The following is a 16,978-nucleotide window of genomic DNA, read 5'->3' as shown; positions in this document are numbered from 1 at the left end:
GCGTGCAAATATTTATCAATGTTGCTCTGTTAATCGGTACGAGGTGCGTATTTGACTGTGCACTGAGGTATGTATGAATAGGGACAGCAGGTGTACATGACTCTTACAGCTAAACCACTGGTCGATTCCCATGAGAATTTTGCACAGAGGTAGTATTTTACATAGGGTTCAGGAGCCTTACTAGCCTATCTTGTTCCCAGTAAAGTCAAAGTGAGAACCGTATCTGGCAATTCAGCACTCAAGAAGTCACAATATTAGTATCACGAAAACAGTGTCATCACTCAATATTGCTATGGTCAAAGTCATGAACCACTACAGCCATGAAAGATGACACCACTGTTCAGATGCAGCGAAAATGACATGTTTTCATGTTGCTGCAGACAATGTGCATGGTGGCTGTATTATGAACAAAACAGGCAAGTAACGATTTCGAAGGTAACGTTAGACTGAACAGTTAGACTGAACACACTACAACATCTACAACATGATACCTTTGTGCGAAACTGGTGTGGAAATCAGTCAGTAAGAGTCCTGTACACTAGGCACACTTATACAACATTTAGCAGAGTAGAGAAATGCCTAAAAATATATGATATTTGATGTTAAACGTGCCCCAAAACAGGGGCACTTTGTGGTGCATTTATTGATGTTGCTGTACAGTGAGTATTTTTGTTTAAATGTGATGCAATTAAAAGAAAATAAACAAAGAATGAGCCACACAAGTCATGGGTGTTTTGAATGTTTCTACTGCAACAATAACCGTGTTCTCATCTGCAGCCAGAATGGCTTTGCAAATATGAAACTGAAGAGGAGGAGGAGGAGGACGAGAGCTGTTTGCTGCAGGTGGGTCTGGTCTTCATAAGATTACCAGAAGTGCTTTGCCCTAGTACAGCCTATCAAGTGCAGTACAACCTGAAGTTCATCACATCTAGTATCAACTCATTATGCGTTATCCAAGCTACGTAAACTCACACATTTCACCAAGCACCTCTCACCTAAATATCTAACATCCTCACAGGAATGATACATCACTTGCATGAGAGTGTATGGCCAACTTCACTGGTAGCTCAAAGCTGTCAGTGAAGGTCTCGATAAGGTAGAAGTAAATGTAGCAAATATATTAAGCTTACAAGAGCTTAAATTGTAACTGGTTGGACATGCTCAAGAAAGTGTTAAAGTAGCGCACATATAATATGCTAAAGCACAAAAATTAGACAACCCAACAGAAGCTCCCATGTCTTCACTGTGTCATCCTAAATTCTACAGCAAAATCAATGAAAGCACTAATTCTTCACTGCTTTATTGGTGAACTGCTACTAGCAATGGACAACAGTTTCGGTAGAGCTCTTGTTGATGTTCTACTTTTGGACCCTCCCCCTCAGCATGCAGAAAGTAGGTAAATACGACTCAAAGGTAAAATGCAGTGTCGATTTCACATGGTGTTTGGCGTCACTACTAAAGAATTTATGACAGCAATGTTGAAGTTTTGAAAGCTATCAATCAAATTTATTGATTTCTTCGATTGTGGTAAGGAGAGAGTTAAAAGTATTATTATGATATTGGATGCTGTAAGCACAGCTCAGACGCAGGCATCTTCACCCTTTCCTTGATTGAAAACTTGACATGCAACACTGCTGACAAATAGTTCAACAGTAAACACATGGAATATATTACTGAAATACATTTCCAATGTAGTTTTCACCATATCTATCCCATGATGTGATGTCTACGTTGCAATAAGGACTGATATGTGCTCGATGTAGATGCCACGTGAGGTCAGACTCCCATGAGACACCACTGAGCACAGATTCCAGTACATAAAATCACTGCACCAAAAATGTGTCTGTAATGCATGCCACATCACTTTAGACAATACAAACTATGACTGCAGCAATATCTTTATTATAAGTGAGCTCCGCACTGCCATTTCACCCCCAGAACTGGAGGTCCTGTTTCACAGTGTCCCTGTTGTCACGCCTTTGCCGAGTCACTGCACTGGCCTCACCCTTCACAATAACCTTCTTGCTCCGCGCACGCTCCTTGCTGGTCAGCTGCTTCTTCACACGCGCTTTGATTTCCTCAGGTGCGATTGTAGTGCAGCTTGTCATGCTGTAATAGGTTCTAATGCTTCTGCTGTCTTCGCTCCTTGTGTGTACATCCACAGGCTGTTGGTCATTTCTGTCCCCTGGGACCAATTCCGGAACTACATCTTCATCTTCATTATCTGTTGTTTTCTCCCGCGATTCTCCCAGCGAGAGTGAGGAAATGTCGGCATCAGACAGCTGAGATGGCTCAACATCTCCGCTGGCATCCCCCTTGCAGGAGTCTTTTTCCGTTTCTGGAATGGTCTCTGAACCATCTTCTGGAATGGTGTCACTGTTATCTTGGTCATTCAGGGAGCTTTCCTTCTCCTTGCACTGCAGATGAGTGTCAGTGATGAAACGTTCCATCATGCAACTTGCAGACTTCTGTGCTGCCTTGACCGTTCGATGGTCTTTCTCAGATGGACCAGGCTGATGTACATTTCTGTCATTCAAGGAGTCCTTGTCCTCATCACCAGAATCCTCTTCCGAATCTTCTTTCATCTGTTGCACAGCCTATTAGCAAGATGGAGCTATAAGTCTTCACAATGACATTTCACTAGAAATTTCTAGCAATAACAGTGAATGTGAAGCGAAATTTTGCCATAGTCAAGATAGATGAACAAATGCAAAATTATGCAACCTAATACAAATTGCAACTTGTACCTTGTTGATTTTCGCTATAGTAAGGCTTCAGCAATAATCCTTACTTATACGAGGGGTCTATGAAGAGCAATGTAAAAATGGTTGTATCTGTTCCTAAACTTTACCTTACAGACAACACAAGTAATTCAAACCGCAACTACTACTATAATCGGCCGTAACCCTTCTGTACAGTGCTCACAGACTGAAACGCAACATCAATACTTTCAGTATAATGATTGGTATGCGTGACTGCTTGAGATAACCACGTCATGTCGCCTTGAATCTGCCTGCTAAGGCAATCTTGACTCTGATAGAAGGGTTCAAGTCAAAATAGCTTCGACATGACACGAACTGAAGACGGTGGAAACAAACGTGCATGCTTTACTTAGCCCTAAAGTGTCAATTTACAATCCATGAGCACTACACATCTAATATGTATGGCCCTGTCTTGGAATAAGCAGCCAAATCATTGCTTGTGACCAAAAAATCACTTGAGAGCCACACATGACTAATTAGTTCATGGGCAAAAAGACAGGTGAACTGGCCAGGCAGTAACTTTCCACTTTCATCCAGCACTCACTGCAATTATAGCACTCTTTACAGAACTAGAGCAGAGTAGGTAATTAACAGTACTGATAAACAACAAATAAATAAAGGCTGTTGGGGAGTTACAACTATTAAAAGGCAATTAGATGCTAAAATGAGCCGGCCCAATAATATTAAAACCTGTAAAGCTCATATTATATATGATGACTCTTTCAACAAAATGGCAGACTTTCTGAAGTTTTTTAATGTGCAAATTTGACCACGTTAGTTCGTGGAGGTGGCTGAAATGGGGCCAGGAGTATCTCTAGAGAAATGAAGAAGCTCAGGCAAGGGAAAATAGCATTTAGCACAAACCACAAAAAGCTGATCTGTCAAAACGCAAACACAAAAACAATGAGTTATAAGTTCTCGCACAGAATTTTGGTTATTACTGCAAGTAGAAGGCGGTAAAAGCTTAGACTGTGAAACTATGCACACAAAGTGACTGCACAGGCAACCGCTGATATGCGACTTAAGAAATCGGAGTGACAGTTTCTTGAAAAAGTACTAAAATTGCTGAAAGCCAATTGATATGTGTGACAGAAGTCAATTCAAAGAACTGAAAAAAAAAACTGCATTCTGAAAAGCATTATGTAGGTCAAACAGCGTACCTCATCAAGTTCCTCCTTAACCTCTTTTGAAAACCCACTGGCGGCTGTCTCAAGGTCAAGGGTGTCGTCTCTCCTGCAATTTTAATGAAAGGTTATTGGCACTTTCTGCAGTAATTATCTACTTGCATGCTACAATGGTCAGGTCTGCCAGTTCTAGGTTGTCAGGAACACGGTTTTGGTTCTGCATCAGATGGTATTGCCTGAGGAATTACTTTGACGAATTCTTTTAAAATAAAATCATGCATTAGAATCAGACACATACTGTTCATTATCAGCTACTGTTCTCATATTAAAATATTCCTGGAGCAGGTAAAAAAATAGACTATGTCGACGGGAGATGACATGTGTGACACATTAACTGTACCTTAAGTGCCGCAAAGTCAAATGCTGCTGCAACTGAAACCATTACTGCGGTCACTATTATGGCCATGCATGTATAAGATGACTGGCCATGTTCTAACTATCCGGTGAAGGCTAATTTCAGCATTGAAATAGTGAAAGTTTGGTCTCGAAGATGTCTATGGGACCAAACCAGAGTTGAATTAATGGAAGTCTAGTGTACCACTGCACGGGAGACGGAGAGAGAGAGTGTGAGTGTGTTTGTGTGCAAGGGGGGAGGACGATTTCAAGTTGGTGTTCCAATGCCAAAACCTTAACCATTTTTGCAGTTGCCATTTTAAGAAAGCCCTTAATTTGGTTCTTTTTTTTCTATCTTGAAGGTTTATCTAATGACAAATACTAAGCACACAGCCACATGCCTTTACAACAAGCACTTCATAGCAAAAGGATCTTTAAAATAAAGGATACTGTATGCCTCAGCCAAATTGCTTTCATTTGTATTGCGAATGCCCTAAAGCAAATACTGCTACAACATATTTGCCTGTACTGTATACTTAGACATCTCTGACGCCCGAGTTGAGACTGTTAGATGGTTGTCTTGACAATGCCTGTAATAGCTTACACTGAACAGCAATGTGCACCCGGAGCACCTGTTGATATTATACAACAAAAACAATGCGAGCGAGTCTGAACACCGTAGCAGTAGCTGTGGCATCCCCTTTCCAACAAAAGATGCAACAATCTGCTCAGAACTGAGAAATGTCACTATTGCCAAAGCCATGAAAGATGGGAAGAAATTGAAGGTTGACAAAGGCAGAAGTTTAATAACAAGGAGCCAATGGACATACCAATGATTTTGACATAAATGGAGGCAAATAGTGGTGTCTGATGCCGTGCAGCCAGGGGCAGGTACAGGATTTTTCCAAAAAGGTTCAGGTTATGGAAGGGGGGTAGGGGATCAGGACATCTGGGCCCCTCCTATGGATCCACCTGTGCCTGCAACTGTGCTACACGCCCCCACCCCTCCCTCCTTTTGGATTTAACTATGAAGCATGCCGTGAACCTAGATACCGACTGAAGTAGCAAATTTGTATTATTTTCCCCTAAGTATACCTCTATTTGTGAAGATCGGGCGTTTTCCTTTGCTGAAAGCACTTAGCCTATTCTACTGCGAGATGTACTGTACGTGATATTTATGACATGGTGATGAACTGAACTGATGATTTTGGAGGAACCAAGTACTTTGGTGTGAAGGCACTTGAAAGCTGTAATAAGACAACTCAGAAACAACTTTTACAAGCGAAAACTAAAACTGTCTAAGCTTTGTCGTGACTACTTACTCAATGTCGCTGAACTTGGGGAAAAGCTCACTTTCATAACCAAAGCGCTTCTTGAAGAACTCCCTCACGCAGTTGACATCCCTATCAAAGTACCTAAAACAGAAAAGAGGAAAATCATGCAGGAAAAGTAATAATAACACATATTAATAGGTAGTGTGGGCATCAGTCACATGGTATGAAAGCAAGGTTTAAAAGGATATGGAACTTCATATCCTGATAGCTAACTGCACTTGGTGCAACACGTAGAATTCATAATGTACATAATTCTTCAGCAATGCTGCTGTAAGCTTTATCTGAACTTACGAGAAATACAGGCATTTGCATATCGGCATTACAGAAGTCAAATATGCATGCAAACACTCTACAATACAGGTTCTTTTGAACTGGACCCTCAGTTAACGGTGGAGAATGGGCAACAAATGACTCATGCCTCAGCTTGCAATCACTCACTACCAAGTAACCCCATGCAATGGCCTATGTTGCACCAATGGTGTCACAGGCAAATGTAGAAAGCTACGCTATGTAAGTGGCTCAAGGAGCCCAAAAGCAAGAAGAGTGTCTTACTATTGCAATTACACGCATGCGTGGACACACACACAAACAAACGCACGAGAGGATGCTGTGCCTAGCAACATGGAACATCTGCATAATGATGTTATCAAACACCACATTGAAAACAGACCAGGCTAACTGGCATGTGATGGAATATGGCCAGCATTCCAACATGCTTCATATAGATTTGTAGGAGTTACTTAAAGGGGTGGTGCCACCAAACTTGTGGTTTGCACGTTCTTTGCTGTAAGCGTTTCCTATAGCTCCAGGAAGCATGATGCATGCACCAAGATTCACGTATTCTCGCTAAATAATTTAACCCTTTCGGCCCTGGCGGTGCCATTTGACACCATCACCTATCATTTCCCCTAGCACCTCGGAAATGAAACCAAAACTGCCCATTCTTGGGGGAATACTTCTTCAATGATCCCCACTGCGATTGACACCAAAATGGTGACATGCTTGCGGAGGTGGGAGCCACAAAGAAGAAAAAACTTGACCGAAGTCATGGGTGACGCCGAGGCGGGTCAGTCGAGGCGGGGAAGCGCCATTTTTGAGTCGACGTACCGAAGCCGTTTCAATGAGTATCACACTGAAAAATGAGACGTGGTTCACATTTTGTGTACTCTAGTGAATAGCAGGAAAAAAGACGCCCTTTCTCTCATTTCACAAGCGCTGAGCGCTGATGACCTAAATTGATGTCATGCCTGCAAATCGATTAATACTTGCACCACTGGCTCAATTTTTCATTTGTGGTCTTCTGAGGTCATACCTATCAGGAAAACAAGCACAAAAAATGTCCCCGACCATAATAAAAAATCCAGGGCATAAAGGGTTAATTAATATCAGCTTTCTATGTGGACAACTTTCGGTTTCGGTTTCTGGGCGCCGAGGTTGGGCAGTGACGTAGAAGTGTAGAAGGCTTGGTCACGTGACCACACAAGGCTGTGATGCACTTAGCCAGGAAGCGATCCAAACTCGGTGAGTGATGTAGCAACCGATGCTTTGCCGGTAATATAGTGAACTAGAATACATTCTAGTTCACTACAGCCGGTACATACATTGCGGAGGTGGCGGAGGTCACTCACGTCACTACAGCAAATCTGATGTGACTTCACTACAACTTTCGTTGCCCATCCTACAGAGCTACGTCAGTGTTGGCACGCTGACGGGTCTCGGTCGGGAGAATGGGCATTTAGGTACACTTTGGAAGTGAATTAAAATATATTCTAAACGTCTGCTGTGTCCGACCCTTCGTGTACAGTGTCCTTGCATACAGAGGAAACCTACAACATGCTTGTTATAGCTTCGAAATTTAATGGCACCACCCCTTTAAGTAGTTAAGACTTTTCAACCTCTCTTCTCAAAACCTTAGCAAGCTCAATGGCTACACAGCGAAAGCTTTGCCCTAAACCATGGCCACTGTTCATGACTCACTCAAACATGTTAGCAGGTCCAGATTACCAGCGGCAGCACCATGAGTTGAACTGAATTGCACTCCAACAGCTCATTAATAATTTATAAAAGTACGCTTGTCATTGCTTCCTGCTGAAAAGCCTTGCAACCAACAAACCATGCAAACATCACTCTCACGTTTAGTGAGTAAACACCTCCCTCCCCCCCCCCCCTTCTGATGACTAAATTTACAGACTGTTTACCTTGTCTGCCAAGAGTCTAGCATTATCAAGATAAAACATTAAAGAACCCCTGAGAGCGAAAATTTTGTTCTTGACTTTTTTACTGTAATTTGTAGCGTTGTGTCTGGTAATCCCAAAATTGAATCGTAAATGCTCTAACATTTCATATAATTAATGCTAGCACCGTTAATTGTGACCATTTTAGCTTCAAAACACCTGCCTAAAATCAAAAGAAACTAGCGCCCCACAGTGGGGGAGTATCTAAGATCACATGCACTCAAGCTGTGGTGACGGTGAAAGCACAGTTTTTAAATTAGGGCCTCGCGCACAGTAAAGATTGAAACGATGTGGGTGGATGCGGGTGCTTCAGTATCAGTTAAGCCTGTTAGGCGCATGTCCTCTCACGAAAAAGAAAAGCACTCCTGGCGTAAGCAGCCAGAACTACCTTGAGGGCCTCTAAATGACCCAGAGGTCGAAATTTAGTTGTGGTGTTGCAGTTGTGCATGAGTCTACAATGAACACATAGCCGTGAGAATGTTTCGAAATGGTACCGTAATAGTGGAGTTAGACGCGTTGGATGATACGAAAGGCGCCCTCGCTCCCTTTCCCTCTTTCCTTCGTTTGTCGGCTCATCTCTCCTCCTGGCTGAGTGCTGCTCCTCGCCATGTGAGGAGAAAGACCAGCAAGTGCATTCTTCAACGAGTGGACAAAAAGGTTTTGCAGATGACGAGCAGATGTTGACGTCACGGCGAACGCTGAGGGGTTGAGGAATGCCAAAAGGCACGGTGAGGAGAAGGGATCGTTTCTTGGAATTTCTGGGGCGCCCGCAGCTCGTAGCGCTGCTGCATTAGGCATTGTTGATCATGACGTCATTCTTACTCGACGCGCACGTTTACATGAAATGTTAAAAAATTTATCGGTGGTGGTTTAGGGGCCCTTCAGAAGCAGCTCGACCACAGAATGAGAGGGATGAGGAAAAATAGCCCTCGCTGGGTGCCAGTCGTGGTACTGTGTGCACAGTGCAGATCTTCTGTGATGTTCACAATACTCACTTTACTAGTGGAAGGTCACACAGGGCCCCTACCTATGTCGTACCAGCGGCGATGTCGCGAGGTGCTGCCAACTCAGATGAGCACTCACGCTTACTTTAAAACCAAACTAAAATATCTTAGATGTGACATTCGCCACTAATAATCGGTCAGAAGTGCCCACGTATACAGGACAGTATAGGGTCGTTCCACGCCAACTGTCGCAGCCTTGGCGTTTTAGAACGGGTTTTACGAGCCATAATTTCAAGCTTTCTGAAAAAGTTCACATGTGGTTTGCGGCACTGAAAAATTTTTTTCGGCAAAAATATTTTGGCGGAAAAATAGATAGTCCTCGATTTTTTTTCATTCAAATCGCAGATGGTCAAGCACCAAGGCCGGGACAGTTGGCATGGAATGACCCTATAATGGCACAAACATCTCGAGGTTTCAGTTTTAGTGTCAGGGGTTTTTTATAAACGCACAGTATTTTTTTTTCCTTGTGCATGCGGCTGGTGTGCTTGAGAGAGCACTACCAGGCTAAAAAAAAATGTCATAGGCCACAGCATGTACATGCTGCTGATTTTCTCTTCCCTCAGCTGAAACAATCATATTCGCTGACAAAAGTAGTAGACATGCTGTTAGTAAAGAAGTGAACAATATTTCTTTTTTAACTAGCTTTGGGGTGGCACAACAGTAAATATATCCACGAAATGAGGTGTGTACATAAAACCATACCACTCTGCATTGCGATGGGATGTGGACATCATCTGTGGAAAATCAATCAGTGTGGGTTTGTCCTCGCTGTTAAGCATCAAGTTGAACTCATTGAAGTCTCCATGTATGAGCCCACAGTTGCCCAGCTTAACAAGAAGGTCCATGAGCTGGTCATACAGCTGCGCTGGATCTTCCAAGTCATGAACATGGCACCTGAGAGAGAGAGAAGTTGACAGTTTTTATAATTAAAATAATGTAGTTCAGAGTAAGCATGTTGCCATAATTTATAAACATTTATAAAAAGAAAAATACTGTGCGTTTATAAAAAACCCCTGACACTAAAACTGAAAAAGTATACCTCTCGACTAAATCTCAGAGGAGGTAACTGTGCTTCACATCAGCTATAGAGCAAGTGTACACTGGCCATGTTGAGTGCTGCACAATGAATGATGTCATACTACACACCCCATGTAATCACACTATGTCGCCAGACTATTTTTGTGCCTCTTTCAAGCCAAAAGTACAAGAACTACTTTTGCTACTTAATTGTCATGCTTAACTACATTTTAAAAAGCTGTTCTTGTTCTCATTTTGTTTCAAACTCTAGGACAGACAAGAGATAACATGCAATTGCAGAAAGAGTGAAATGTTTCAAGCCAAGCTGGTTAGCAGTGGACAAATTAAACAGCCAGCAAGTAGCTACAGACTTCACAGCACTCAAGTACTGAAAACTAACCCTCGTAGTAGTCCTGTACAGAAAACAAAAGTTTTTAAAAATTAATACTAGGGTTTTATGTACCAAAACCAAGATATCATTATAAGGTAAAACTCAACAATAAGACAAAAAAAGATTCTGAACTCTGAGTGGAACAGTAAGTTCCACTCAGAGTTGAAATCAAGGTCAACAGTGTCATTAACAATACATCAAGACATACATACTAGGCTTGTCCCCTGTTTGGAACAATTTACAAGTGTCAGATATCAATTGGCAAGACTTGCAATAATTTCATGACAATAGAAGGTTCTGGCCAGCATCCATACATTTCTATGGTACCAAGCTTTTGTTATTTCAATCCTGAAATTAGATTTCACCGAATAATTGAAACATGGCCAATGAAAGCCAGCATCAGCACCACTACCATCACAAGATGACAACTATGAATGGCGAGTTCACACTGCACGATGATTTGCCCTTTTCAGTCTGGTTATGTGGCGCCATTTCAAACGATAAGTTAATTTACTTAGTCATTATGGAGCAACAAGTCGCGTCACCTGTTTTCAGCATTCTGGAGAGTGCACAAATCACAGAACAAACATAAGAAGAGGGTAGTTTGGTGAGGGCAACCAATTCGCTGCATTGATGAGGAGTCGCTTGATAAATGCAGCATATCTAACACGTATCAAACCACACCGAAGTCAATATAATTTGTCCTTCATAGTGGTGCAGAGCTGCCCAAGAGTGATGATCACAGCTATTAAGTAAAGAAAATTTCATTCCATGAAAATAAGGTTCTCTGGTTTAGTCTCTTTTATACTGTGAGTATTACTGCGAGTATCATACGTTTTTTCTTGCTAAAACATCGTCGTTGCATTCAATTTCTACACAGTTCAGGTGCTCCAATGTTATTTCAATGTTAATTTTCTACTTCAGACCCATAAAATACCATATGGATTTATACAAAAAAAAAGGGGGGGGGGGCAGAGAGTTCAGGGGAAGATAGAAGAAATGAAAAATTTGTGAACAGGGGGTGTCGCTGGAGCCGACTATTCGACAAGCGGACTTGTCTTCTTCAAGGCTGCAACTTAACGAAATGTCGGCTCCAACGACAACCCATGCTGGCAAATTTTTAATCTAATACGGGTTTATGTTTGATTCATGGACATGTCCTGATGGGGCAAAAACTACCAAATGAGTCAGCAGCGTGTTATGTTTTTCTGCCGCCTGCTTAACCCTTTGTGCAACAGCGGGACACATACGTTACACTTTTCCATCTGCAGGAAAAATTTTCTCCCACATCACCCATTGCAATTAGCGTAATGATAAGTCACTCATACCTCACCTAAGTCTTCATATTTTCAAGGAAAAATCTTTTACCACAGTTTTGAAGGGCGGAAGCAGTGTCACAGTGACGCTGAATCTTTCATAATAGCTTCCGAATTTTCTTCTTCAGATAGAAAGAAGCTACCAATCTAAATGACGGAAAATTTCCTCTTTTTCTGGTTTTTCAGAGAGGTGATTTTAGCTTCAGTCATCACATGTTTTTGCAAATTTGCGGAATAACTTGACCGATAAATGCATCGAAACAATCCCCTGCGATATTGGCACGCTCATTCTTCAGCGTAATTGCGGATATTGGTGCGTGGAAATATTTTTCTTGATATCATATACCTCTTGAAAAGTAGGCGCATATTCAGGGACAACAGCTGTACTTGACAATTTCAACAGTCAAAGCAAGGACAGGCAAATGGACAAAAAAATGGTTGGTGCATGCGGTGAAGTAAGCTTTACAGGAACAGACCACAGCGCTATGACGGCTCACAAGAGGTGCAGGTGTGGGTGGTGTTCTACAGCTGGAACGAGATCCCCACAAATTTCCCCAGCACACCTTGCGAAGCAATACTCTGCGCCACTTGCTTCGGCTGTTTCATCCCAGATACCCGTTGATGCAATCTCGAGATGGTGCCTTCATGAGACAGTGGGACAGTGTTTTTCCACTTTTCGAAAACACTCTCATGAGTCAGTGGGACATATAGGTCCCACTTTTTTTCAGTAAACTACTGGCTTGATTTTGATGAAATTTGTTTTACACTATTTCTTTGTAGCTTATATGGATATACCACAGCCGGTCTTTATATGATCGTGTCAAAAATATAGGCAAACCCACAAGAGTTAATTTGGCCTGCTGGATAATTTAACTAATTTAGTCAGCCTCATCAGAGCCAGATTAACAAAATTTGAGTGTACAGCACTTACAATGGGTGCCCATTGATGAGCTCCATAAGGATGCAGTGACGATTGAAGCCCACTGGCTCAGGTACAGGAAACCCCCTGTCATGAAGGGCCTGAAAGGTCATCACAACAAAATACACAGTTGTTTCAAGCTATGTACGTACAATTCAAGCTATGTACGTACAATTTGGTAGACAATGAGAATGACGCAGGCTTGATAAGAATGGATGAAATACAACATGCCCACGGGCTAACATGAAATGAAAGATATGCACAAACCTTCATGAATGCATACTCCTTAACAGCAGCCAATCTTGACAGGTAGAGCCAAGAGGCCTTGTTGCGATGCTTGTGGTAATCTCGCTTTTCTTTAAGTTTGCGAAAGCATACTCGGCCCAATCTGTACAGAATTGTAAAGTGAATCCATGAAAAAAAAAAGAAGAAGAAGAAAGAAGGCGAAATAAAGTGTTCAAATACTATCACTACCAAATCGCCAACACTTGCCACGAGACGACGTTTGGCAAGCAAGAAAACAAGCAAAAAGGAAAATGCGGGTGGCGACGCCACCTCAATATTGCCGCAACAATCACCGCGCGTCTACTAGGGCCTATGTAGTTCCTAACCGGTAAAAATGAAGTACATTGTCTTCTGAAGGGGCCAGAGACTTTACATACTAAGTTTCAGAAAATTTTGTTGGGACAATGTCACCAAAATATGAAAAATACACTTCAAAATCTGTGACGTCATGCGGGGAAATTTCTGTGTGAAATTTAAGAATGAAATTTCAGCCTTGATTTTCTCCGTTATCAAGAAAACTATTATGCTGAAATTAATGTCATTAGAGTTTTTAGGGTACAATTTATCAATCTCAACTTACTCATCGTTTCACTTTAGTGTCTCTTCATGGCAACATGAATATATTAAGGCTAATTGCAACAAACTTTCACTGTGGTTTCACTCCAGTTATTGGCTGCTCTTTTACATGGTCACAATTTCCATTGGTGTTAATATTATATTTCAGGTTTAAATTGAGCTTCCTGGTGGACTTGAGTGTCTGCTGAAAAACTGTAGTTCTGTACTTGGATAAACTCGGACATTTTTTTCTTTAGCTCAAGCAGATGCTAAACATCGGTTCACACGGCTGTGACATGTGGTCTGTGATTTATGGAAAGATGATCAAAATCACTTGCCGGCTTATCTTGAGCACCAGGTCCCTTCCTTTTTCATTTGCTGCCACGTATATATCTAAACCAAAACATAAAGCATGCAAACACATTATAACACTGCACGACTCTGGTTGTATACACACAACTTGCATTTGCTAGCGCAAAGTTAATAAACATTTCCACTGGGGTGGCAACATTGTTAGTGCTGTGTTCAGGGTGTCGGAACGAAATGTTTTTCGTTTCGGTTTTAGTTTCGTTCCACCGCAAAAAGTTCCGTTCCGTTTCTGTTCCGGAACGAAAAAAAAATGTTCCGTCACGGTTCGTAACGGTATTTTTAATGGAAAAATTTGAAGTTAAGGTAATCATAACAAACATTGGATTTGTGATGTAGTTACTTGCCCTACTCTTAGGAAAGTGGGACAAGGGTAAAATACGTTCTTCAGAGGAGCGGAAGTAACTGTACCACGAATTTCTACCAACTAGTACAAACCAGTATTAATTTCAAAGTCATAGTATTTATTTTCTCAAAAGACAAATACGAATTTTTTAGTGGGCTCAATGCTTTGTGTCAAGGGAGTGAGCACGATCTCAGAAGCAGCACGCCATTGAGTGTACTCTCTGATGTGCGAGACCGCTGTTCTGATAAAGAGATCGCCAGGCCTGCGCGACACATGCAGTACAGTCACAACGAAAGCTGGAAGAGCGGACTTTGTAGAGCCCGCTGGGGAGTCTCTTGGGGCATCAATACAAGTACACATGCAAGGTACCCACTACGCCATAAATCATCCCAATTCTTCTGAAGTAGAGGAGTTCCCACTATGCCATTTTTCGTCATTCTTCGGAGTCTCGTGGTACACGCGACACATCTGTAAGGCATTATGTGCACTTTGTGCTGTGACTGATGATGATAAAGAATTATGGCTGAGCACTTTGCAGCGCGTGGGAAGCAGTGTGACGGAATGGGCGCCTCCATTCCATTTCAATTCCATTGCGGGGAATTAGAACTTGCCGCAATTCCATTCCTTTCAATTCCTCGGAATGAGAAAACTTAGCCCATTCGCACTCCGGGAATGGCCGGGCAGTTCAATTCCATCAATGTAATTCCTCCACGTAAGAAAGGCATCTTAATAGTTTTATTGAGTTAAGAATGAACGCCCCATAAAGCTGATGTCATCAGATGCATTAAGAACTGAAAGAGTACGCATAACAGGTTACCAAGGTCGAGGGATAGTAGCTTGGTTACATATCTCGTGCAGAACAACCAGCCTACTAATTCCCATAGGGGCAGTTATCCCGCTACCTATAGTATTTGCATGGTCAGCATGTTTGAACGAATGGTGGTGTTTTAATATTGTTTATGCTTAAATGTGTTAATGTTAAAATGACAACGTAGCGTATTTTTATGCTGACAAAAGTAGTATTCAAGAAGACTAAGCAGTTTTGCCACGCGTCTGGAGCGGTTATGAATATGGAGAAAAATAAGATTTGGTTAATGAGGAATAAGACCCTCTAGATCTGCTGGTATTAGTTCGAACAGTACACCGCTCGGGCACCTTGTGCCTTTGTATCGAATACGGAACACTGGGCCGCACTGCTCGTCAGCACTCACGCTTGTCAAGCGCTCCTCGCAAGCATAGAAGCACTAGCGTGGCACTGTGGTGGAAGACCCGACTGCCACGCAGAGGGCGCGGGTTGAAATGCCATCCGATTCTAGAAATTTGTTTCTCATTTATTTTTTTTATATCACGCGATAGCGGTCACGGACACCGGCGGCGGCGGACAACTATGGCGCCAAAATCAGCCGTTGTGATCTCATAACAGCTTTCGCTGTAACAAACTTCAGCGCCGACAATGCCCTCTCTACGCTGGCCTGCGTGACAGGCGCGCAAAAATCCACTTGCGTTAATATAAACATCTCTGGTTGCCACTGTTTTCGTTTTTTGCACAATTTCAACATATCTTTGCTTTGGAATTCCTGCCTGAGGTACGCGCTAATACCGTACCCTGAGATATGCTCACATTGCACGAGCTCAGCTGCTCCGGATTGCGAAGTTTTCTCGTGAACCGAAAAACGATTGAAAAAATTTCGTTTTCACTCCGGAACGAAATAATAGATAAAGTTTCGGTTACGTTTTCGTTCCGGCCCAAAATATCGTTTTTCGTTTTCGGTTTTCGTTCCGTTCCGACACCCTGGCTGTGTTATTATGTCTGTGTGGAACACATGAATAAGTAGGAGAGAGTAAAAAATGACATTGATGACCGAGTATGGCACAATAAATAAGCCACAGTTGTGCGACCAAATTTTTGTAATACTGTTCACAAGTGGCTTTCTTTCTGACCAGAAGTTTGCTGCATTAACTGCAACAGACAGTGACCAAAGGGCAAATCTTTTTGTACATGCGACAGATGTCGTGTCTCGGTCACCTAGTGCGGTGAAATACCATGAGTGAATCTAATTGCCCAAAATTCAGCGTGACAAGAAAGAAAGACGTACCAGATTCTTTGCCTACACCAATTTGGTTTCCGACGGAATGCACCAATCCTTGCGAACAGAGAGTCTTCAGGGCAAGGTAATCGTAACCCGTGTTCGTCAGCCGGTAACCATCGTCTGGCCGGGGAAATAAAGTTCTTAATTAACAGCTCCGAGTAAACTTAAGCAGGCACTTCTAACATCGGGCAACTGTTTTAGCCATGAATGCATTGCTTACATCTCTTGCCACGTTCGTAGGACAGCAGTTTTTGTTTGCACAGCTCTCGGAGGTGTTTGTGACATCCACCATGTTTCAGGTTGGCAATCGTGGCCACAAGTGCCCCAGGCACAAGTTCGTGGTTCTTCATGCCCATTTCAACCTGTAGATAAAACCATAACTTTAATTAAGACGTGCGAAACTTCATGCAGTGCAAGAGGCACGATGTTAACCGAGGATATCATCTTCCATCCCAACTAAGTATTTTTTTTTTTACCTTCTGCGACAAATATCAAATTACTTAATTGACCTTTTGTACTACGGATTTAGCTAGAAAGAGGCATGGCAAAGAGATGGGAAAAGAAAAGGCGTTTTACGTTCTTACCGCAGTCAAGACTCTGAAGTCGTCAGACGACATGTACCGAAGCAAGGTAAGGTTCAGTTTTCCCATACTGAGTGTTGTTGGCACGATCCGCAGTGCACCTACTACTGTTTCTAAAGCTGCGTTTAGTCAAATGTCAGGTTAGCGTAGCCTGGAAAATACATTACGATCCAAATTCACAGAAAACACCACGCTTCGGCAAGGGTGCACGCGCGATTGCAAAGAACAAAACAAGCTAAAGGGCTTAGGATTGGATTGGAT

General features: G+C 42.3%; 1 protein-coding gene across 1 annotated transcript; it reads right to left on the bottom strand.

Moving 5' to 3' along the window:
- Positions 1-1,889: 1,889 nt before the first annotated feature.
- Positions 1,890-16,978, bottom strand: LOC119388111 (uncharacterized). The gene is made up of 10 exons (XM_037655743.2): positions 16,721-16,978; positions 16,357-16,498; positions 16,143-16,256; positions 13,673-13,727; positions 12,762-12,882; positions 12,507-12,595; positions 9,554-9,745; positions 5,602-5,694; positions 3,923-3,995; positions 1,890-2,597 (listed from the first exon to the last, which is right to left on the bottom strand). The coding sequence occupies exons 1-10, from the start codon at positions 16,784-16,786 to the stop codon at positions 1,929-1,931; spliced, it is 1,614 nt and encodes a 537-aa protein (XP_037511671.1). The 5' UTR covers positions 16,787-16,978; the 3' UTR covers positions 1,890-1,928.

The sequence above is a fragment of the Rhipicephalus sanguineus genome, chromosome 3, assembly GCF_013339695.2.
Source record: "Rhipicephalus sanguineus isolate Rsan-2018 chromosome 3, BIME_Rsan_1.4, whole genome shotgun sequence".
In the NCBI taxonomy this organism is placed as follows: Eukaryota; Metazoa; Arthropoda; class Arachnida; order Ixodida; family Ixodidae; genus Rhipicephalus; species Rhipicephalus sanguineus.
This window is presented reverse-complemented; position numbering and strand designations above follow the sequence as displayed.